This window comes from Bombina bombina, chromosome 6, assembly GCF_027579735.1.
Source record: "Bombina bombina isolate aBomBom1 chromosome 6, aBomBom1.pri, whole genome shotgun sequence".
Lineage (NCBI taxonomy): Eukaryota > Metazoa > Chordata > Amphibia > Anura > Bombinatoridae > Bombina > Bombina bombina.
This window is the reverse complement of record NC_069504.1, coordinates 860,982,150-861,006,803: the sequence shown is the minus strand read 5'-3', so window position 1 is coordinate 861,006,803 and position 24,654 is coordinate 860,982,150. Positions and strand designations below refer to the sequence as shown.

Here is a 24,654-nt window from a genome sequence, read left to right as displayed (position 1 = left end):
TTCCCGTTTCAGGGAGATTCAGTCTTTCCTTCCCATCAATATCCTAGAGATGAGGGCAATCTTTAATGCTCTTCAGGCCTGGCCTCAGTTGACTTCGGCCCAATTCATCAGGCACATTATTGCCATCTGTTAGCGATTCGCATTCCAGGTGTGGTCAACTGGGAGACGGTTTTTCTGAGCAGACTTTTCATCCGGGAGAGTGGGAACTCCTTCCAGAAATATTCTCCAACCTGATTCTCAAATTGGGGTCGACTGGAGTTGGATCTTATGGTATCTTGTCAGAAGGCCAAGTTCCCGAGATACGGGTCCAGGTCCAAGGCAGAACTGATAGATGCCTTGGCAGTTCCTTGGTCCTTCAGCCTAGCATGTCTATTCTCCCCGTTTACTCTTCTCTCCCAAGTTATTGCTCGAATCAAACAGGAGAAGGCATCAGTGATCCTCATCGCTCATGCGTGGCCTCGCAGGATTTGGTATGCTGATCTGGTGGACATGTCGTCCCTGCCATCTTGGAAAACTTCCATTGAGGCAGGACCTTCTTATTCAGGGGCCCTTCCTTCAACCGAGGCTAGTTTCTCTGCAACTGACTGCTTGGAGATTGAAGCTTAATCTTCTCCAAGCAGGGGTTCTCTTATCCAGTCATAGATACTTTAATTCAGGCGCGTTAGCCTGTAACTTGGACGATTTGCCATAAGATATGGCGCAATTACCTTTATTGGTATGAATCCATAGGATACTCATGGAGTGGAGTTAGGATTCACAGGATTTTGTCTTTTCTCCAAGAAAATTTGGAGAAGGGTTTCTCAGCGAGTTCCCTAAAGGGGCAGATTTCTGCTTTGTCTATATGTTGCACAGGCATCTGGCAGATGTACCAGATGTTCAGTCTTTTGTTAGATTTTGACTAGACTCAGGCCTGTGTTTAAACCGATTGCTCCTCCTTGGAGTTTGAATTTAGTTCTTATAGTTCTTCAAGGAGTTCCGTTTGAACCTATGCATTCCATAGATATTAAGTTTTCATCTTGGAATGTTTTGTTTCTTGTTGCCTTTTACTTCTGCTGGAAGAGTTTCTGAGCTTTCAGCATTACAATATAATTCTCCTTACCTTGTTTTTCATTCGGATAAGGTGGTTTTCTTCTTAAAGTTGTTTCAGACAAGAACATTACTCAGGGGATTGTTGTTTCTTCCTTATGTCCTCATCCTTCTTTCTGAAGGCATGCCCGCTACACACTTTAGACGAAGTCTGCATTTTTAAGTTCTTCTTACAAGCGACTAAGGATTTTCGTCAATCGTCTTCTTTGTTTGCCCTTTTTTTCAGGGAAACGTAGGGGTCAGACAGCTACGGCTACCTCTCTTTCTTTTTGGCTGAAGAGTATCATCCGCTTTGCATATGAGACTGCTGGAAAGCATCCTCCTGAACTAATTACGGCTCATTCCACTAGGGCTGTGGATTCCTCATGGGCATTCAAGAATGATGCTTCTGTTGAACAGATTTGCAAGGCTGCAACTTGGTCGTCTCTTCACACTTTTTCCAAATTTTACAAATTTGATACCTTTGCCTCAACGGAGGTTGTTTTTGGGAGGAAAGTTTTTCAAGCAGTGGTGCCTTCCGTTTAAGTTCCCTGTCTTGTCCCTCCCGTTTCATCCGTGTACTATGACTTTGGTATTGTATCCCACAAGTAAGGATGAAATCCGTGGACTCGTATCTTGAAAAAGAAAAGGAAATTTATGCTTACCTGATAAATTTATTTCTTTTTCGATACAATGAGTCCACGGCCCGCCCTGTTCTATGAGACAGGTTATTAAATTTTTGTTAAACTTCAGACACCTCTGCACCTTGGCTTTTCCTTTCTCTTCCTAACTTCGGTCGAATGACTGGGTTGGGAGGGAAGGGAGGAGCTATTTATACAGCTCTGCTGTGGTGCTCTTTGCCTCCTCCTGCTGACCAGGAGGCGATATCCCACAAGTAAGGATGAAATCCGTGGACTCATTGTATCGAAAAAGAAATAAATTTATCAGGTAAGCATAAATTTCCTTTTTTGTATTCTTTTCTGTTGTGCAAATAGCAGCACCAGACATAACAAATTAACGACTAGATTAAGAGTTTTGCGTTATGAGTAAAAAAGCAGCTTTAAGGCTCATAACTCTGCTTTCTCTAGTAAGGTGTATCCAGTCCACGGATCATCCATTACTTATGGGATATTCTCACTCCCAACAGGAAGTTGCAAGAGGACCCACAGCAAAGCTGTTATAACTTCAATCAAAAGTTTGTTATTTTAAATAGTACCGGAGTTGTGCTATTTGTTCTCAGGCAAAGATAGAAGAAGAATTTGCCTGAGTTTTCTATGATATTAGCAGGATGTAACTAAGATCCATTGCTGTTCTCATACATGTCTGAAGAGTGAGGTAACTTCAGGGGGAGAATGGCGTGCAGTTTATTCTGCTATCAGGTATGTGCAGTTATGATGTTTTTCTAGGATTGGAAATGCTAGAAAATGCTGCTGATTCCTGATAAATGTAAGTTAATCCTGAATACAGTGATTTAATAACGACTAGTATCATGCTTATTCTCAGGGGTAATACCCTTATAGATATGCTATATAAAACGTTTGCTGGCATGTTTAATCGTTTTTTATATATGCTTGGTGATAAAACTTTATTGGGGCCTAATTTTTTTCCACATGGCTGGCTGTGTTTTTGCCTAGAAACAGTTTCCTGAGGCTTTCCACTGCTGTAATATGAGTGGGAGGGGCCTATTTTAGCGTTTTTTTGCGCTGTAATAATTACAGACTGAGACATCCAGTTTTCCTCAAGAGTCCCCTGCATGCTACAGGACATCTCTAAAGAGCCTAAAAACGTTTATTGGGGAAGGTAGGAGCCACAGTAAAGCTGTGGCATTTTGCTGGGACTGTTAAAAAACGTCTATGTCGTTTTTTCGATCCGTTTTTTGAACTAAGGGGTTAATCATCCATTTGCAAGTGGGTGCAATGCTCTGTTAGCCTATTACATACACTGTAAAAATTTCGTTTGTGTAACTGCCTTTTTTCACTGTTTTTCAAATTTTGACTAAATTTGTTTCTCTTAAAGGCACAGTACTGTTTTTTATAATTGCTTGTTAACTTGAATTAAAGTGTTTTCCAAGCTTGCTAGTCTCATTGCTAGTCTGTATAAACATGTCTGACATAGAGGAAACTCTTTGTTCATTATGTTTAAAGGCCATGGTGGAACCCCCTCTCAGAATGTGTACCAATTGTACTGACTTCACTCTAAGTAAAAAAGATCATATTATGTCTTTAAAAAATGTATCACCAGAGGAATCTAGCGAGGGGGAAGTTATGCCGACTAACTCTCCCCACGTGTCAGATTCTTTGACTCCCGCTCAAGGGACTCACGCTGAAATGGCGCCAAGTACATCAAGGGCACCCATAGCGTTTACTTTACAAGACATGGCGGCAGTCATGGATAATACACTGTCAGCGGTATTAGCCAGACTACCTGAACTTAGAGGTAAGCGAGATAGCTCTGGGGTTAGACGAAATGCAGAGCATACTGACGCTTTAAGAACCATGTCTGATACTGCCTCACAATATGCTGAAGCTGAAGAAGGGGAACTTCAGTCTGTGGGTGATGCTTCTGATTCAGGGAGAATCCCTGATTCTGAGATTTCTACATTTAAATTTAAGCTTGAACACCTCCGTGTGTTACTTAAAGAGGTTTTAGCTGCTCTGAATGACTGTGACACAATTGCAGTGCCAGAGAAATTGTGTAGACTGGATAAAAACTATGCAGTGCCGGTGTGTACTGATGTTTTTCCAATACCTAAAAGGTTTACAGAAATTATTTCTAAGGAATGGGATAGGCCAGGTGTGCCATTCTCTCCACCTCCTATTTTTAGAAAAATGTTTCCTATAGACGCCACCACACGGGACTTATGGCAGACAGTCCCTAAGGTGGAGGGAGCAGTTTCTACTTTAGCAAAGCGTACCACTATCCCTGTCGAGGACAGTTGTGCTTTTTTATATCCAATGGATAAAAAATTGGAAGGTTACCTTAAGAAAATATTTTGTCAACAAGGTTTTATCCTTCAGCCCCTTGCATGCATTGCCCCTGTCACTGCTGCTGCAGCGTTCTGGTTTGAGTCTCTGGAAGAGGCCTTACAGATAGCGACTCCATTGGATGACATACTTGACAAGCTTAGGGCACTTAAGCTAGCCAATTCTTTTGTTTCTGATGCCATTGTTCATTTAACTAAACTAACGGCTAAGAATTCTGGTTTTGCTATACAAGCGCGCAGAGCGCTATGGCTCAAATCATGGTCAGCTGACGTGACTTCAAAGTCTAAGCTGCTTAACATTCCCTTCAAGGGGCAGACCTTATTCGGGCCTGGTTTGAAGGAGATTATTGCAGATATCACTGGAGGTAAAGGTCACGCCCTTCCTCAGGACAGGTCCAAATCCAGGGCCAAACAGTCTAATTTTCGTGCCTTTCGAAACTCCAAGGCAAGTGCGGCATCAACCTCCTCTAATGCAAGACAAGAGGGAACTGTTGCTCAGTCCAAGGCGGTCTGGAGGCCAAACCAGACCTGGAACAAAGGTAAGCAGGCTAAAAAACCTGCTGCTGCCTCTAAGACAGCATGAAGGAACGGCCAACTCTGGTAACGGATCTAGTGGGGGGCAGACTTTCACTCTTCGCCCAGGCGTGGGCAAGAGATGTTCAGGATCCCTGGGCGTTGGAAATGATATCCCAGGGGTATCTTCTGGACTTCAAAGCTTCTCCCCCCATAGGGAGATTTCACCTTTCACAGTTATCTGCAAACCAGATAAAGAGAGAGGCATTCTTACACTGTGTACGAGACCTCCTAGTTATGGGAGTGATCCATCCAGTTCCAAAAGAGGAACAAGGACAGGGTTTTTACTCAAATCTGTTTGTGGTTCCCAAGAAAGAGGGAACATTCAGACCAATTCTGGATCTAAAGATCTTAAACAAATTCCTAAGAGTTCCATCATTCAAGATGGAAACTATTCGTACCATCCTACCCATGATCCAGGAGGGTCAATATATGACTACAGTGGATCTAAAGGATGCTTACCTTCACATTCCGATACACAAATATCATCATCGGTTTCTCAGGTTTGCCTTTCTAGACAGGCATTACCAGTTCGTAGCTCTTCCCTTCGGGTTGGCTACAGCCCCAAGGATCTTCACGAAGGTTCTAGGGTCCCTTCTGGCGGTCCTCAGGCCGCGGGGCATAGCAGTAGCCCCTTATTTAGACGACATCCTGATACAGGCGTCAAACTTTCAAATTGCCAAGTCTCATACGGACGTAGTACTGGCATTTCTGAGATCGCATGGGTGGAAGGTGAACGAGGAAAAGAGTTCTCTATCCCCACTCACAAGAGTTTCCTTTCTAGGGACTCTGATCGATTCTGTAGAGATGAAAATTTACCTGACGGAGTCCAGGTTATCAAAGCTTCTAAATTCCTGCCGGATTCTTCATTCCATTCTGCGACCCTCGGTGGCTCAGTGTATGGAAGTAATCGGCTTAATGGTAGCGGCAATGGACATAGTGCCGTTTGCACGCTTACATCTCAGACCGCTGCAACTATGCATGCTCAGTCAGTGGGATGGGGATTACACAGATTTGTCCCCTCAACTGAATCTGGACCAAGAGACCAGGGATTCTCTTCTCTGGTGGCTATCTCGGGTCCATCTGTCCAAAGGTATGACCTTTCGCAGGCCAGAATGGACAATTGTAACAACAGATGCCAGCCTTCTAGGTTGGGGTGCAGTCTGGAACTTCCTGAAGGCTCAGGGATCGTGGACTCAGGAGGAGTCTCTCCTTCCAATAAATATTCTGGAACTAAGAGCGATATTCAATGCTCTTCAGGCTTGGCCTCAGTTAGCGTCTCTGAGGTACATCAGATTTCAGTCGGACAACATCACGACTGTGGCTTACATCAACCATCAAGGGGGAACAAGAAGTTCCCAAGCGATGTTAGAAGTCTCAAAGATAATTCGTTGGGCAGAGATTCACTCCTGCCACCTATCAGCTATCCATATCCCAGGTATGGAGAACTAGGAGGCGGATTTTCTAAGTCGACAGACTTTTCATCCGGGGGAGTGGGAACTCCATCCGGAGGTGTTTGCACAAGTGATTCATCGCTGGGGCAAACCAGAACTGGATCTCATGGCGTCTCGACAGAACACCAAGCTTCCTTGTTACGGATCCAGGTCCAGGGACCCCAGGGCGACTCTGATAGATGCTCTAGCAGCGCCCTGGTCTTTCAACCTGGCTTATGTGTTTCCACCGTTTCCTCTGCTCCCTCGACTGATTGCCAAGATCAAGCAGGAGAGAGCATCAGTGATTTTAATAGCGCCTGTGTGGCCACGCAGGACCTGGTATGCAGATCTAGTGGACATGTCATCCTTTCCACCATGGACTCTGCCTCTGAGACAAGACCTTCTACTTCAGGGTCCTTTTCACCATCCAAATCTAATTTCTCTGAGACTGACTGCATGGAGATTGAACGCTTGATTTTATCAAAGCGTGGCTTCTCCGAGTCGGTCATTGATACCTTAATACAGGCACGAAAGCCTGTCACAAGGAAAATTTACCATAAAATATGGCGTAAATATCTTTATTGGTGTGAATCCAAGGGTTACTGGTGGAGTAAGGTCAGGATTCCTAGGATATTATCTTTTCTCCAAGAAGGCTTGGAAAAAGGTTTGTCAGCTAGTTCCTTAAAGGGACAGATTTCTGCTCTGTCTATTCTTTTACACAAGCGTCTGGCAGATGTTCCAGACATTCAGGCACTTTGTCAGGCTTTGGTCCGAATCAAGCCTGTGTTCAAACCTGTTGCTCCACCATGGAGCTTAAACTTGGTTCTTAAGGTTCTTCAAGGAGTTACGTTTGAACCTCTTCATTCCATAGATATAAAACTTTTATCTTTTAAAGTTCTTTTTTTGGTAGCTATTTCCTCGGCTCGTAGAGTCTCCGAGTTATCTGCCTTACAATGTGATTCTCCTTATCTGATTTTTCATTCGGATAAGGTAGTCCTGCGTACCAAACCTGGGTTTTTACCTAAGGTGGTATCTAACAAGAATATCAATCAAGAGATTGTTGTTCCATCCTTGTGTCCTAATCCTTATTCAAAGAAGGAACGTCTATTACACAATTTGGACGTGGTTCATGCTTTAAAGTTTTACTTACAAGCTACTAAGGATTTTCGACAAACATCTGCTTTGTTGTTTACTCTGGTCAGAGGAGAGGTCAAAAGGCTTCGGCAACCTCTCTTTCTTTTTGGCTAAGAAGCATAATACGCTTAGCCTATGAGACTGCTGGACAGCAGCCCCCTGAAAGAATTACAGCTCATTCTACTAGAGCTGTGGTTTCCACTTGGGCCTTTAAAAATGAGGCTTCTGTTGAACAGATTTGCAAGGCGGCGACTTGGTCTTCGCTTCATACTTTTTCAAAATTCTACAAATTTGATACTTTTGCTTCTTCCGAGGCTATTTTTGGGAAAAAGGTTTTACAGGCAGTGGTACCTTCCGTTAAGTCCCTGCCTTGTCCCTCCCTTCATCCGTGTACTTTAGCTTTGGTATTGGTATCCCATAAGTAATGGATGATCCGTGGACTGGATACACCTTACAAGAGAAAACACAATTTATGCTTACCTGATAAATTTATTTCTCTTGTGGTGTATCCAGTCCACGGCCCGCCCTGTCATTTTAAGGCAGGTTGTTTTTAAATTTAAACTACAGTCACCACTGCGCCCTATGGTTTCTCCTTTCTCTGCTTGTTTTCGGTCGAATGACTGGATATGGTAGTGAGGGGAGGAGCTATATAACAGCTTTGCTGTGGGTCCTCTTGCAACTTCCTGTTGGGAGTGAGAATATCCCATAAGTAATGGATGATCCGTGGACTGGATACACCACTAGAGAAATAAATTTATCAGGTAAGCATAAATTGTGTTTTTTCACTACCGCTGCTATTACAGTCTTGTAGGTACAGCTGTCCTGCATACTTTTTTGGCCGTACTGCAAATTAACTTACACAATTTTCGTAAAGTCTTTTTTCAATGGGACTTCCATAGCGCTGATATAACAAGCTTTTTTTTGGAGGCCAAAAAGTGAGCGGTACAGCCTATCCCGCAAGATTCGTAACGCATTCTAAAGTCAGTAGTTATGAGTTTTACACTACAAAGCTGTAGCATAAAACCCATAACTAAAGTGCTAAAAAGTACACTAACACCCATAAACTACCTATTAACCCCTAATCTGCTGTCCCTAACATTGCCGCCACCTACCTACATTTATTAACCCCTAATCTGCTGCCCCCAACGTCGCCGCCACTATACTAAATTTATTAACCCCTAAACCTAAGTCTAATCCTAATACCCCCCTAACTTAAATATAATTAAAATAAATCTAAAGAAAACCTATTAATAACTAAATAATTCCTATTTAAAACTAAATACTTACCTGTAAAATGAACCCTAAGCTAGCTACAATATAACTAATAGTTACATTGTATCTAGCTTAGGGTTTATTTTTATTTTACAGGCAAGTTTGTATTTATTTTAACTAGGTAGACTAGTTAGTAAATAGTTATTAACTATTTACTAACTACCTAGTTAAATAAATACAAATTTACCTGTAAAATAAAACCTATCCTTAGTTACACTAACACCTAACCTTACACTACAATTAAATAAATTACCTAAATGAAATACAATTAACTAAATGAAATACAAATACCTAAATGACAAAAAACAAACAAACACTAAATTACACAAAATAAAAAACAAATGACTTAAGCATCGCTGGTATTGGAGTGCGGTATGTAGCACAAGTTTGCTCTACGCTCACTTCTTGTCTTTTAACGCCGGGTTTATAAAAACCTGTAATACCAGCACTGTAGGTAAGTGAGCGATGACAATAACGTGCAAGTTAGCACCGCACCCCTCATAACGCAAAACTCTTAATCTAGCCTTAAGTTGTTTTATTAAAATATAATTTATGCTTACCTGATAAATTCATTTCTCCTGTAGTGTAGTCAGTCCACGGGTCATCCATTACTTATGGGATTATAACTCCTCCCTAACAGGAAGTGCAAGAGGATCACCCAAGCAGAGCTGCTATATAGCTCCTCCCCTCTACGTCATATCCAGTCATTGGACCGAAACCATACGAGAAAGGAGAAACTATAGGGTGCAGTGGTGACTGGAGTTTAATTAAAATTTAGACCTGCCGTAAAAACAGGGCGGGCCGTGGACTGACTACACTACAGGAGAAATGAATTTATCAGGTAAGCATAAATTATATTTTCTCCTGTTAAGTGTAGTCAGTCCACGGGTCATCCATTACTTATGGGATACCAATACCAAAGCTAAAAGTACATGGATGACGGGAGGGACAGGCAGGATCTTTACACGGAAGGAACCACTGCCTGTAGAACCTTTCTCCCAAAAACAGCCTCCGAAGAAGCAAAAGTGTCAAATTTGTAAAATTTTGAAAAAGTGTGAAGTGAAGACCAAGTTGCAGCCTTGCAAATCTGTTCAACAGAGGCCTCATTCTTAAAGGCCCAAGTGGAAGCCACAGCTCTAGTAGAATGAGCTGTAATCCTTTCAGGAGGCTGCTGTCCAGCAGTCTCATAGGCTAAACGTATTATGCTACGAAGCCAAAAAGAGAGAGAGGTAGCCGAAGCTTTTTGACCTCTCCTCTGTCCAGAATAAACGACAAACAGGGAAGAAGTTTGACTAAAATCTTTAGTTGCCTGCAAATAAAATTTCAGGGCACGGACGACGTCCAGATTGTGCAAAAGTCGTTCCTTCTTTGAAGAAGGGTTAGGGCACAATGATGGAACAACAATCTCTTGATTGATATTCTTGTTAGTGACTACCTTAGGTAAGAACCCAGGTTTAGTACGCAAAACTACCTTGTCTGAATGAAAAATCAGATAAGGAGAATCACAATGTAAGGCCGATAACTCAGAGACTCTTCGAGCCAAGGAAATAGCCATTAAAAACAGAACTTTCCAAGATAACAGCTTGATATCGATGGAATGAAGGGGTTCAAACGGAACACCTTGCAGAACGTTAAGAACTAAGTTTAAGCTCCACGGCGGAGCAACAGTCTTAAACACAGGCTTAATCCTAGCCAAAGCCTGACAAAAGGCCTGAACGTCTGGAACTTCTGCCAGACGTTTGTGTAAAAGGATAGACAGAGCTGAAATCTGTCCCTTTAATGAACTAGCAGATAAACCCTTTTCTAAACCCTCTTGTAGAAAAGACAATATCCTAGGAATCCTAACCTTACTCCATGAGTAACTCTTGGATTCGCACCAATATAAGTATTTACGCCATATTTTATGGTAAATTTTCCTGGTAAAAGGTTTCCTAGCCTGTATTAAGGTATCAATCACTGACTCCGAGAATCCACGCTTTGATAGAATCATGCGTTCAATCTCCATGCAGTCAGCCTCAGAGAAATTAGATTTGGATGTTTGAAAGGACCCTGAATCAGAAGGTCCTGTCTCAGAGGCAGAGACCATGGAGGACAGGACGACATGTCCACTAGATCTGCATACCTGGTCCTGCGTGGCCACGCAGGCGCTATTAGAATTACCGATGCTCTCTCCTGTTTGATCCTGGCAATCAATCGAGGAAGCATCGGGAAAGGTGGAAACACATAAGCCATGTTGAAGAGCCAAGGTGCTGTCAGAGCATCTATCAGCACCGCTCCCGGGTCCCTGGACCTGGATCCGTAACAAGGAAGCTTGGCGTTCTGGCGAGACGCCATGAGATCCAGATCTGGTTTGCCCCAATGATGAAGCAGTTGGGCAAACACCTCCGGATGAAGTTCCCACTCCCCCGGATGAAAGGTCTGGCGACTTAGAAAATCCGCCTCCCAGTTCTCCACGCCTGGGATGTGGATCGCTGACAGGTGGCAAGAGTGAGACTCTGCCCAGCGAATTATCTTTGAGACTTCCATCATCGCTAGGGAACTCCTTGTTCCTCCTTGATGGTTGATGTAAGCCACAGTCGTGATGTTGTCCGACTGAAACCTGATGAACCTCAGAGTTGCTAACTGAGGCCAAGCCAGAAGAGCATTGAAAATTGCTCTTCATTCCAGAATGTTTATTGGAAGGAGTATCTCCTCCTGAGTCCATGATCCCTGAGCCTTCAGGGAATTCCAGACTGCGCCCCAACCTAGAAGGCTGGCGTCTGTTGTTACAATCGTCCAATCTGGCCTGCGGAAGGGCATCCCCTTGGACAGATGTGGCAGAGAAAGCCACCATAGAAGAGAATCTCTGGTCTCTTGATCCAGATTTAGCAGAGGGGACAAATCTGAGTAATCCCCATTCCACTGACTTAGCATGCACAATTGCAGCGGTCTGAGATGCAGGCGCGCAAATGGTACTATGTCCATTGCCGCTACCATTAAGCCGATTACTTCCATGCACTGAGCCACTGACGGGTGTTGAATGGAATGAAGGACACAGCAAGCATTTAGAAGTTTTGATAACCTGTCCTCCGTCAGGTAAATTTTCATTTCTACAGAATCTATAAGAGTCCCTAGAAAGGGAACTCTTGTGAGTGGCAATAGAGAACTCTTTTCTACGTTCACCTTCCACCCATGCGACCTTAGAAATGCCAGAACTAACTCTGTATGAGACTTGGCAGTTTGGAAACTTGACGCTTGTATCAGAATGTCGTCTAGGTACGGAGCTACCGCTATGCCTCGCGGTCTTAGTACCGCCAGAAGAGAGCCCAGAACCTTTGTAAAGATTCTTGGAGCCGTAGCTAACCCGAAGGGAAGAGCTACAAACTGGTAATGCCTGTTTAGGAAGGCAAATCTTAGATACCGGTAATGATCCTTGTGAATCGGTATGTGAAGGTAGGCATCCTTTAAATCCACTGTGGTCATGTACTGACCCTCTTGGATCATGGGTAAGATGGTTCGATTAGTTTCCATTTTGAACGATGGAACTCTTAGGAATTTGTTTAGGATCTTTAAGTCCAAGATTGGTCTGAAGGTTCCCTCTTTTTTGGGAACCACAAACAGATTTGAATAGAATCCTTGCCCGTGTTCCGACCGCGGAACTGGGTGGATCACTCCCATTAGTAAGAGGTGTTGTACACAGCGTAGAAACGCCTCTTTCTTTATCTGGTTTGCTGATAACCTTGAAAGATGAAATCTCCCTTGTGGAGGAGAAGCTTTGAAGTCCAGAAGATATCCCTGAGATATGATTTCCAACGCCCAGGGATCCTGGACATCTCTTGCCCAAGCCTGGGCAAAGAGAGAAAGTCTGCCCCCCACTATATCCGTTTCCGGATCGGGGGCCCTCACTTCATGCTGTCTTAGGGGCAGCAGCAGGTTTCCTGGCCTGCTTGCCCTTGTTCCAGGACTGGTTAGGTTTCCAGCCCTGTCTGTAGCGAGCAACAGTTCCTTCCTGTCTTGGAGCAGAGGAAGTTGATGCTGCTCCTGCCTTGAAGTTACGAAAGGCACGAAAATTAGACTGTTTGGCCTTTGATTTGGCCTTGTCTTGAGGCAGGGCATGGCCCTTACCTCCAGTAATGTCAGCGATAATTTCTTTCAAGCCGGGCCCGAATAATGTCTGCCCTTTGAAAGGAATATTAAGCAATTTAGATTTAGAAGTCACATCAGCTGACCAGGATTTAAGCCACAGCGCTCTGCGCGCTTGAATGGCGAATCCGGAGTTCTTAGCCGTAAGTTTGGTTAAGTGTACTACGGCATCAGAAATAAATGAATTAGCTAGCTTAAGGGCTTTAAGCTTGTTCATAATCTCATCCAATGGAGCTGTGCTAAGGGTCTCTTCCAGAGACTCAAACCAGAATGCCGCCTCAGCAGTGACAGGCGCGATGCATGCAAGGGGTTGTAATATAAAACCTTGTTGAACAAACATTTTCTTAAGGTAACCCTCTAATTTTTTATCCATTGGATCTGAAAAAGCACAGCTATCCTCCACCGGGATAGTGGTGCGCTTAGCCAGAGTAGAAACTGCTCCCTCCACCTTAGGGACCGTCTGCCATAGGTCCCGTGTGGTGGCGTCTATTGGAAACATTTTTCTAAATATAGGAGGGGGTGAAAAGGGCACACCGGGTCTATCCCACTCCTTGTTAACAATTTCTGTAAGCCTTTTAGGTATAGGAAAAACGTCAGTACACGCCGGTACCGCAAAATATTTATCCAGCCTACATACTTTCTCTGGAATTGCAACCGTGTTACAATCATTCAGAGCCGCTAATACCTCCCCTAGTAATACACGGAGGTTCTCAAGCTTAAATTTAAAATTTGAAATTTCTGAATCCAGTTTACTTGGATCAGATCCGTCACCCACAGAATGAAGCTCTCTGTCCTCATGTTCTGCAAATTGTGACGCAGTATCAGACATGGCTCTACTATTATCAGCGCACTCTGTTCTTACCCCAGAGTGATCGCGTTTACCTCTTAATTCTGGCAATTTAGATAGTACTTCAGTCATAACATTAGCCATGTCTTGCAAAGTGATTTGTATGGGCCGCCCTGATGTACTTGGCGCCACAATATCACGCACCTCCTGAGCGGGAGGCGAAGGTACTGACACGTGAGGAGAGTTAGTCGGCATAACTTCCCCCTCGTTGTCTGGTGATATTCTTTTAACATATAAAGTTTGACTTTTATTCAAAGTAACATCTATACATTGAGTGCACAAATTTCTATTGGGCTCCACATTGGCCTTTAAACATAGTGATTCATCTGTGTCAGACATGTTTAAACAGACTAGCAATAACACTAGCAAGCTTGGAAAAAACTTTTAAATAAATTTACAAGCTATATAAAAAACGCTACTGCGCCTTTAAGAAACATAAAAATGTGACACAGTTGAATTAACAATGAACCAAATATGTTAAAACAACCAAATTTTAACAGAAAATGTATAAAGTTAGCAGAGGATTGCACCCACCAGCAAAAGGATGATTAACCCCTTAATACCCAAAACGGATAACAGTTGAAATAATAAACGTTTTTATCACAGTCAAACACACTGTCACAGGTCTGCTGTGACTGATTACCTCCCTCAAAACTAGTTTTGGAGACCCCTGGGCTCTGTAGAGACGTCCTGGATCATGGAGGAAGAAATAGGAAGACTGTGACTAAATTTTTACTGCGCAATAAAGCGCTAAAATAGGCCCCTCCCACTCATATTACAACAGTGGGGAAGCTCAGTAAACTGTTTTTATGCAGAAAAAAAAAACGACAGCCATGTGGTAAAAATCATGCCCATAAAGTTTTATCACCAAGTACCTCAGAAAAAACGATTAACATGCCAGTAAACGTTTTAAAATTGAAAATTATGAAGTGTTATTAATAAGCCTGCTGCTAGTCGCTTTCACTGCAGTTCAGGCTCAAATATTACTTTAATATTGACAGTATTTTCTTAGTGAAATTCCATTCCCCAGAAATACCTCAGAGTATACATACATACTTAACAGCCTGATACCAGTCGCTACTACTGCATTTAAGGCTGCACTTACATTACATCGGTATTAGCAGTATTTTCTCAGTCAATTCCATTCCTTAGAAAATAATTTACTGCACATACCTCCTTGCAGGTGGGCCCTGCATGCTATCCCCTGTTCTGAAGTTACCTCACTCCTCAGAATGGCCGAGAACAGCAAGTGGATCTTAGTTACGACCGCTAAGATCATAGAAAACTCAGGCAGATTCTTCTTCTAATGCTGCCTGAGAACAAACAACACACTCTGGTGCCGTTTAAAATAACAAACTTTTGATTGAAGAAATAAAAACTAAGTTTAACACACCACAGTCCTCTCACACGTCCTATCTTTAGTTAGGTGCAAGAGAATGACTGGGTATGACGTAGAGGGGAGGAGCTATATAGCAGCTCTGCTTGGGTGATCCTCTTTCACTTCCTGTTAGGGAGGAGTTATAATCCCATAAGTAATGGATGACCCGTGGACTGACTACACTTAACAGGAGAAAAATATATACATTTGCTGGCCATTTGGCACAGTGTATAGATCACATTTATCTCCTTCTCACATGGATCTGTTTAGTGTCCAATTTGCTTTTTTTCATTTTTCATGGGTAGTTACCAGGACAACTAATCATGGGTGGCTTTTAGCTTGATAAAGGGGACAATCATTTGAAATAACAAATGTTGCCTGCGGAAACTGCCACATATACTGATCTTTTCAATATTGTAATATTTGCTATAAAAAAAGCCATGTAATCAAGATGTAGTGGCAGTTATAGGTAGAAGAAAAAGTGTCCCTGCAGTGACTTTGAATACAAAAACGTATTAGCTGCTTGAGTACATTCTCTTTATCTCTTTAAAGGGACATGAAACCCAAAAATGTTCTTTTATAATTAAAATAGAGCATACATTTTTAAACATCTTTCCAAATTTCTTCTATTACCAATTTTGCTTCATTCTCTTCTACAATGTACTACTAAGAGCTAGCTAAACACATAGGTAAGCTAATTGAAAGGGTCATATATGTGCAACCAACAATCAGCAGCTAGCTCACATCTCCTGAGACTACTTATGTATGTTTTCCAACAAAGGATACCAAGGGAAATAAGCAAATTAGATAATAGAAGTAAATTGAAACGTTGTTTAAAAATGTATGCACTATCTGTCTCATAAAAGAAAATCTTTGGGTTTCATGTCCCTTTAATAGAGTTATCTGTTAAAAAAAGAACTGTTCTATGGGTACAAAACATTTCTTATTTACACACCATATTCCTTTAAATTAATATTTTAAGTACATTCCACTACTTTGCAACCTGACTAAGATATCTGAAAGCAATCTCTGAAAAGCCCTTTAAATCTCTTAAGATACCTTTTGTTGCTCAAGTTTTTATTTATACAGCTCCAAAACTCTCCCATCTAAATAATCTGACCTTCTATCCCCTTATTTTGTAATGCCCCCAGACCTTCAATCGGTCATATCAGGGCCCTAATTTTCTCACATAAGCCTCACTCCTATTGATGATGCTTCTTTGCCTCTCAAAGTTGCCCGTGCTTCTCAGCACCTCCACACTGACTCAACTACGCTCCACCTTTATGGCGACTCTCCACCCTCAGGCTAACGCTATATCTTTACAGCAGCATTTCACTGCTGCACCTACATGCCCAGCCTTCGATAGTGAATGAATGTCGATTTAACATTCACTCACTATCTTTCACTACTTGCCACAGTTCAATTTCAACTTGCCAATGGCTAGTGGGTGAGTGGAAATTTTCAACTCTGTATGTATGTGTATATATATATATATAAAGACCATAAAAATATTAGATCTTACATTTAAAATTACGCAAAATTCTGATTTACCAGAAGGATGGCTTAAACTATTTTTAGAATGTATGCATACCCCTGTTCAAACTCACCCAGTTTAGCAAGTATACATTAGTAACACACAAAAAGTAATCACTCACCTACTTTATTTTGATTCCTAATTTTTTTTTTAAATTAGTTTAGACAAACTCAGATATATGAGTCCTAACATCAACAACATGAGGCTTGAGGATGCTATTAGGTGATCATTATTACTATGATGATCACTTGATTACTATAAGGGCATGAAACCTCTTATTTAAAACCGTCAGAGCCCCCAACACTATACAGGTGTGTAAACTGGGCAGTTCATCACCATTACCACAGTTATCTGAGCTTTTAATGATAGGGTTTTTAATTTAATATATGTGGATATGTATTTTTTTTATAATATAATTTTTTTTGTATCCTCTTGGCAGGAGAAGGAAGGTGTGCAGTGGGAGGCAAAGGAACTCGAGGAAGAAGAAATAGAGAATCAGGGAAGAGAGAGGCGTGAGGAGGAAGATGATCACATGGAATTTTGCCTCGTGTGTAAGGACGGAGGGGAGCTGTTATGCTGTGATGCATGTGTTTCCTCTTACCACATACACTGCTTAAATCCTCCCTTGCCAGATATCCCACATGGGGAGTGGCTCTGCCCACGATGCACGGTGAGAGGGAAAAGAGTATAATACCTCACTCACTATGCTATAATCAATTTGTCCATTTAGGATGGAAAGTTATTGTACAGAGCTGAAATAAAAACATGTTATGTTATGGTTTATTTGTCTGTTATATAACCACACATTTATGTCCCTTAGTGTCAAATCTAGTAATTTTAATCATATGCCGTTAATTTGTAAGGTGGTTAGAAAAGTAGCGTTTGAGGAGTTCAGGGTTCTCTTCCTTTATAACTGTACTGTAGAAAAAGGTGCAAGTAAATGTACCCTCTCCGTGTTTGCATATGTGACAAATGTAAATGAATTCTTGTCTTGGCAGGTTCTCCCCTTCCTATGGTGGAAAGGGGAGTGGGTAAAAGTATTATTGACAATGGAAGAGGTTATGCAAAAGGGAATTATAGCAATCTAATATAAATGTAGGAATCCGCACAATATCATGAGCTCTCTTGTGGTACTGAAAGACTTGGATTGTTGGTGGTGAACTTTCACAAGTAATTTCGAGGATGTTGTTTGTCCATGTTTTTATCCTGTGAGATAGCTCACAGAATATTTATACACTTAATGGTTGATGGTCAAAATTAAGAGAAAATGTCTTGTTCTTAAAACTTTCATTTTACTGTTAATTCTTGTTATCCATAAACATTTCTTGAACTAAATGTGACAATCCTGGAAGATGGTCAATATATTCATGTTAATTTATTTATATATAAATATTGTTTACTCTTAGGTCCCACAGTTGAAAGGCCGTGTTCAAAAGATCCTTCACTGGCGCTGGGGCGTGCCCCCTGAGGGTGTAAAACCACCACAATGTGCAGACAATGGCTCTGAAGCAGATCCACCTCCAGCTCTACAAGGAAGGTCAGAGAGGGAATTCTTTGTGAAGTGGGCAGGGATGTCATACTGGCATTGCAGCTGGATCACGGAGCTACAGGTCTTTGCTCATAAATTTATATTTTACTCCCCATTCTCTCTCTCTCACACACCCTTTATGTTTTTACTCTGTCTCTAATTGTCATACAAATTTGAAATTATTCAAAATTCTCCATGAAAGATAAAAAAATATCTTCGAGTAATAGTTTCTGGTTTTTGAAACAGCCTGTAAACAAATATGTCCCAGGTTACAAGTGGAACGCTAATGTCCAATATCGGTGGACCGTGCTAAAATTAGTAAATTAATATTAAAAGTTCATGGTAAAACAGATTGACCAGAGAAGGTTTAGCTTAACCGAAATCACGATCACGCTAAACATTGCTCATATTACAAGTTGAAAGCTTTGGCTTGCACTCAAGTGAAACATTGATTTACCTTTAAAGGGATACTAACCCCACATTTTTTCTTTCATGATTCAGATAGAGCATGCAGTTTTAAGCAGCTTTTTAATTTACTCCTATTATCAATTTTTCTTTGTTCTCATGTTATCTTGATTTGAAAAAGCAGTAATAAAAGGTTAGGAACCGGCCCATTTTTAGTTCAGCACCTTGGTAGAGCTTGCTGATTGGTTTGCTACATTTAGCCACAAATCAGCAAGTGCTTCCCAGGTGCTGAACAAAAAATGGTCTGACTCTAAAGCTTACAGTACTGCTTTTTCAAATCAAGATAGCATGAGAACAAAGAAAAATTGATAATCGGAGTAAATTAGAAAGGTGCTTAAAATCTCATTCTCTATCTGAATCATTAAAGAAAAAAAATTGGGTTTAGTATCCCTTTAACACAGTTAGCGGTCAACAGTGTTTAAATTGTATTGCTCCTCTTTCTGCATTTTTCTAATTCATCTGTGCTAATTTCCCCTACTACATTTTTTTATTAGAGCTTGCGAAGGTTAAAATAATTCTGTGGTTTTATATAAACTCATTTCTTACACACTTAACACATAACAGTATAAAACAATATAGAAAATATTACACAGAAAATATTTATTTTTTTAAAAGAATTGCCATATGGAGCACTAATCACTGGAAGTTTGGAATTGTATTTAAAGTCACAGAAGGTAAACTCCTGATTAGATAAACGTAGATTAATTTATGCGCTAGCCATGTAAACTCTGATTTCTCCAACATAGGTGTGTCCGGTCCACGGCGTCATCCTTACTTGTGGGATATTCTCTTCCCCAACAGGAAATGGCAAAGAGCCCAGCAAAGCTGGTCACATGATCCCTCCTAGGCTCCGCCTTCCCCAGTCATTCTCTTTGCCGTTGTACAGGCAACATCTCCACGGAGATGGCTTAGAGTTTTTTAGTGTTTAACTGTAGTTTTTATTATTCAATCAAGAGTTTGTTATTTTAAAATAGTGCTGGTAAGTACTATTTACTCTGAAACAGAAAAGAGATGAAGATTTCTGTTTGTAAGAGGAAAATGATTTTAGCAACCGTTACTAAAATCGATGGCTGTTTCCACACAGGACTGTTGAGAGGAATTAACTTCAGTTGGGGGAACAGTGAGCAGACTTTTGCTGCTTGAGGTATGACACATTCTAACAAGACGATGTAATGCTGGAAGCTGTCATTTTCCCTATGGGATCCGGTAAGCCATTTTTATTACAGAAAGAAAAAAAGGGCTTCACAAGGGCTTTTTAAGACTGTAGACATTTTCTGGGCTCAATCGATTTATATATAAACATATTTTATACTTCATAGCCTTGAGGAATTATTTTAATCTTGGGAATTATGTAAAATAACCGGCAGGCACTGTATTGGACACCTTATTCTCTAGGGGCTTTCCCTAATCACAGGCAGAGTCTCATTTTCGCGCCTCTATTGCGCACTTGTTTTTGAGAAGCATGACATGCAGATGCATGTGTGAGGAGCTCTGATACATAGAAAAGACTTTCTGAAGGCGTCATTTGGTATCGTATTCCCCTTTGGGCTTGGTTGGGTCTCAGCAAAGCAGATACCAGGGACTGTAAAGGGGTTAAATATAAAAACGGCTCCGGTTCCGTTATTTTAAGGGTTAAAGCTTCCAAATTTGGTGTGCAATACTTTTAAGGCTTTAAGACACTGTGGTGAAATTTTGGTGAATTTTGAACAATTCCTTCATACTTTTTAATAAAGTGTGTTCAGTTTAAAATTTAAAGTGACAGTAACGGTTTATTTTAAAACGTTTTTTGTACTTTGTTATCAAGTTTTTGCCTGTTTAACATGTCTGAACTACCAGATAGACTGTGTTCTGAATGTGGGGAAGCCAAGGTTCCTTCTCATTTAAATAGATGTGATTTATGTGACACAAAATTTAGAGAAAATGATGCCCAAGATGATTCCTCAAGTGAGGGGAGTAAGCATGGTACTGCATCATCCCCTACTTCGTCTACACCAGTCTTGCCCACACAGGAGGCCCCTAGTACATCTAGCGCGCCAATTCTCCTTACTATGCAACAATTAACGGCTGTAATGGATAATTCTATCAAAAACATTTTAGCCAAAATGCCCACTTATCAGCGAAAGCGCGACTGCTCTGTTTTAGAAAATACTGAAGAGCATGAGGACGCTGATGATATTGGTTCTGAAGGGCCCCTACACCAGTCTGAGGGGGCCAGGGAGGTTTTGTCTGAGGGAGAAATTTCAGATTCAGGGAAAATTTCTCAACAAGCTGAACCTGATGTGATTACATTTAAATTTAAATTGGAACATCTCCGCGCTCTGCTTAAGGAGGTGTTATCCACTCTGGATGATTGTGAGAATTTGGTCATTCCAGAGAAACTATGTAAAATGGACAAGTTCCTAGAGGTCCCGGGGCCCCCCGAAGCTTTTCCTATACCCAAGCGGGTGGCGGACATTGTAAATAAAGAATGGGAAAGGCCCGGTATACCTTTCGTCCCTCCCCCCATATTTAAAAAATTGTTTCCTATGGTCGACCCCAGAAAGGACTTATGGCAGACAGTCCCCAAGGTCGAGGGGGCGGTTTCTACTCTAAACAAACGCACCACTATACCCATAGAAGATAGTTGTGCTTTCAAAGATCCTATGGATAAAAAATTAGAAGGTTTGCTTAAAAAGATGTTTGTTCAGCAAGGTTACCTTCTACAACCAATTTCATGCATTGTTCCTGTCACTACAGCAGCGTGTTTCTGGTTCGATGAGCTAGAAAAGGCGCTCAATAATAATTCTTCTTCTTATGAGGAGATTATGGACAGAATTCATGCTCTCAAATTGGCTAATTCTTTCACCCTAGACGCCACTTTGCAATTGGCTAGGTTAGCGGCGAAAAATTCTGGTTTTGCTATTGTGGCGCGCAGAGCGCTTTGGTTAAAATCTTGGTCAGCGGATGCGTCTTCCAAGAACAAATTGCTTAACATTCCTTTCAAGGGGAAAACGCTGTTTGGCCCTGACTTGAAAGAGATTATCTCTGATATCACTGGGGGCAAGGGCCACGCCCTTCCTCAGGATAGGTCTTTCAAGGCCAAAAATAAACCTAATTTTCGTCCCTTTCGCAGAAACGGACCAGCCCCAAGTGCTACGTCCTCTAAGCAAGAGGGTAATACTTCTCAAGCCAAGCCAGCCTGGAGACCAATGCAAGGCTGGAACAAAGGAAAGCAGGCCAAGAAACCTGCAACTGCTACCAAGACAGCATGAGATGTTGGCCCCCGATCCGGGACCGGATCTGGTGGGGGGCAGACTCTCTCTCTTCGCTCAGGCTTGGGCAAGAGATGTTCTGGATCCTTGGGCACTAGAAATAGTCTCCCAAGGTTATCTTCTGGAATTCAAGGGGCTTCCCCCAAGGGGGAGGTTCCACAGGTCTCAATTGTCTTCAGACCACATAAAAAGACAGGCATTCTTACATTGTGTAGAAGACCTGTTAAAAACGGGAGTGATTCATCCTGTTCCTTTAGGAGAACAAGGGATGGGGTTCTACTCCAATCTGTTCGTAGTTCCCAAAAAAGAGGGAACATTCAGACCAATCTTAGATCTCAAGATCCTAAACAAGTTTCTCAAGGTTCCATCGTTCAAAATGGAAACCATTCGAACAATTCTTCCTTCCATCCAGGAAGGTCAATTCATGACCACGGTGGATTTAAAGGATGCGTATCTACATATTCCTATCCACAAGGAACATCATCGGTTCCTAAGGTTCGCATTCCTGGACAAGCATTACCAGTTTGTGGCACTTCCGTTCGGATTAGCCACTGCTCCAAGGATTTTCACAAAGGTACTAGGGTCCCTTCTAGCGGTGCTAAGACCAAGGGGCATTGCAGTAGTACCTTACTTGGACGACATTCTGATTCAAGCGTCGTCCCTTCCTCAAGCAAAGGCTCACACAGACATTGTCCTGGCCTTTCTCAGATCTCACGGGTGGAAAGTGAACGTAGAAAAAAGTTCTCTATCTCCGTCAACAAGGGTTCCCTTCTTGGGAACAATAATAGACTCCTTAGAAATGAGAATTTTTCTGACAGAGGCCAGAAAATCAAAACTTCTAAACTCTTGTCAAATACTTCATTCTGTTCCTCTTCCTTCCATAGCGCAGTGCATGGAAGTAATAGGTTTGATGGTAGCGGCAATGGACATAGTTCCTTTTGCGCGAATTCATCTAAGACCATTACAACTGTGCATGCTCAGTCAGTGGAATGGGGACTATACAGACTTGTCTCCGACAATACAAGTAGATCAGAGGACCAGAGATTCACTCCGTTGGTGGCTGTCCCTGGACAACCTGTCACAGGGGATGAGCTTCCGCAGACCAGAGTGGGTCATTGTCACGACCGACGCCAGTCTGGTGGGCTGGGGCGCGGTCTGGGGACCCCTGAAAGCTCAGGGTCTTTGGTCTCGGGAAGAATCTCTTCTCCCGATAAATATTCTGGAACTGAGAGCGATATTCAATGCTCTCAAGGCTTGGCCTCAGCTAGCAAGGGCCAAGTTCATACGGTTTCAATCAGACAACATGACGACTGTTGCGTACATCAACCATCAGGGGGGAACAAGGAGTTCCCTGGCGATGGAAGAAGTGACGAAAATCATTCAATGGGCGGAGACTCACTCCTGCCACTTGTCTGCAATCCACATCCCAGGAGTGGAAAATTGGGAAGCGGATTTTCTGAGTCGTCAGACATTTCATCCGGGGGAGTGGGAACTCCATCCGGAAATCTTTGCCCAAATTACTCAATTGTGGGGCATTCCAGACATGGATCTGATGGCCTCTCGTCAGAACTTCAAGGTTCCTTGCTACGGGTCCAGATCCAGGGATCCCAAGGCGACTCTAGTAGATGCACTAGTAGCACCTTGGACCTTCAAACTAGCTTATGTATTCCCGCCGTTTCCTCTCATCCCCAAGCTGGTAGCCAGGATCAATCAGGAGAGGGCATCGGTGATCTTGATAGCTCCTGCGTGGCCACGCAGGACTTGGTATGCAGACCTGGTGAATATGTCATCGGCTCCACCATGGAAGCTACCTTTGAGACGAGACCTTCTTGTTCAAGGTCCGTTCGAACATCCGAATCTGGTCTCACTCCAACTGACTGCTTGGAGATTGAACGCTTGATCTTATCAAAGCGAGGGTTCTCAGATTCTGTCATTGATACTCTTGTTCAGGCCAGAAAGCCTGTAACTAGAAAAATTTACCACAAAATATGGAAAAAATATATCTGTTGGTGTGAATCTAAAGGATTCCCTTGGGACAAGGTAAAAATTCCTAAGATTCTATCCTTTCTTCAAGAAGGTTTGGAGAAAGGATTATCTGCAAGTTCCTTGAAGGGACAGATTTCTGCCTTGTCTGTGTTACTTCACAAAAAGCTGGCAGCTGTGCCAGATGTTCAAGCCTTTGTTCAGGCTCTGGTTAGAATCAAGCCTGTTTACAAACCTTTGACTCCTCCTTGGAGTCTCAATTTAGTTCTTTCAGTTCTTCAGGGGGTTCCGTTTGAACCCTTACATTCCGTTGATATTAAGTTATTATCTTGGAAAGTTTTGTTTTTGGTTGCAATTTCTTCTGCTAGAAGAGTTTCAGAATTATCTGCCCTGCAGTGTTCTCCTCCTTATCTGGTGTTCCATGCAGATAAGGTGGTTTTACGTACTAAACCTGGTTTTCTTCCGAAAGTTGTTTCTAACAAAAACATTAACCAGGAGATAGTCGTGCCTTCTTTGTGTCCGAATCCAGTTTCAAAGAAGGAACGTTTGTTGCACAATTTGGATGTTGTTCGTGCTCTAAAATTCTATTTAGATGCTACAAAGGATTTTAGACAAACATCTTCCTTGTTTGTTGTTTATTCTGGTAAAAGGAGAGGTCAAAAAGCAACTTCTACCTCTCTCTCTTTTTGGATTAAAAGCATCATCAGATTGGCTTATGAGACTGCCGGACGGCAGCCTCCTGAAAGAATCACAGCTCATTCCACTAGGGCTGTGGCTTCCACATGGGCCTTCAAGAACGAGGCTTCTGTTGATCAGATATGTAAGGCAGCGACTTGGTCTTCACTGCACACTTTTACTAAATTTTACAAGTTTGATACTTTTGCTTCTTCTGAGGCTATTTTTGGGAGAAAGGTTTTGCAAGCCGTGGTGCCTTCCATCTAGGTGACCTGATTTGCTCCCTCCCTTCATCCGTGTCCTAAAGCTTTGGTATTGGTTCCCACAAGTAAGGATGACGCCGTGGACCGGACACACCTATGTTGGAGAAAACAGAATTTATGTTTACCTGATAAATTACTTTCTCCAACG

General features: G+C 42.1%; 1 protein-coding gene across 5 annotated transcripts in view; it reads left to right on the top strand.

The window, feature by feature from the left end:
- Nucleotides 1–24,654, top strand: part of CHD3 (chromodomain helicase DNA binding protein 3) — a 400,697-nt gene that overhangs the window by 45,493 nt on the left and 330,550 nt on the right. For all 5 annotated transcript variants that reach the window (XM_053718298.1, XM_053718299.1, XM_053718301.1 and 2 more), the window contains exons 10-11: nt 16,781–17,011; nt 17,748–17,951. In XM_053718298.1, the coding sequence (XP_053574273.1) occupies nt 16,781–17,011; nt 17,748–17,951 (435 nt within the window). The remainder of the gene's footprint in view (nt 1–16,780; nt 17,012–17,747; nt 17,952–24,654) is intronic.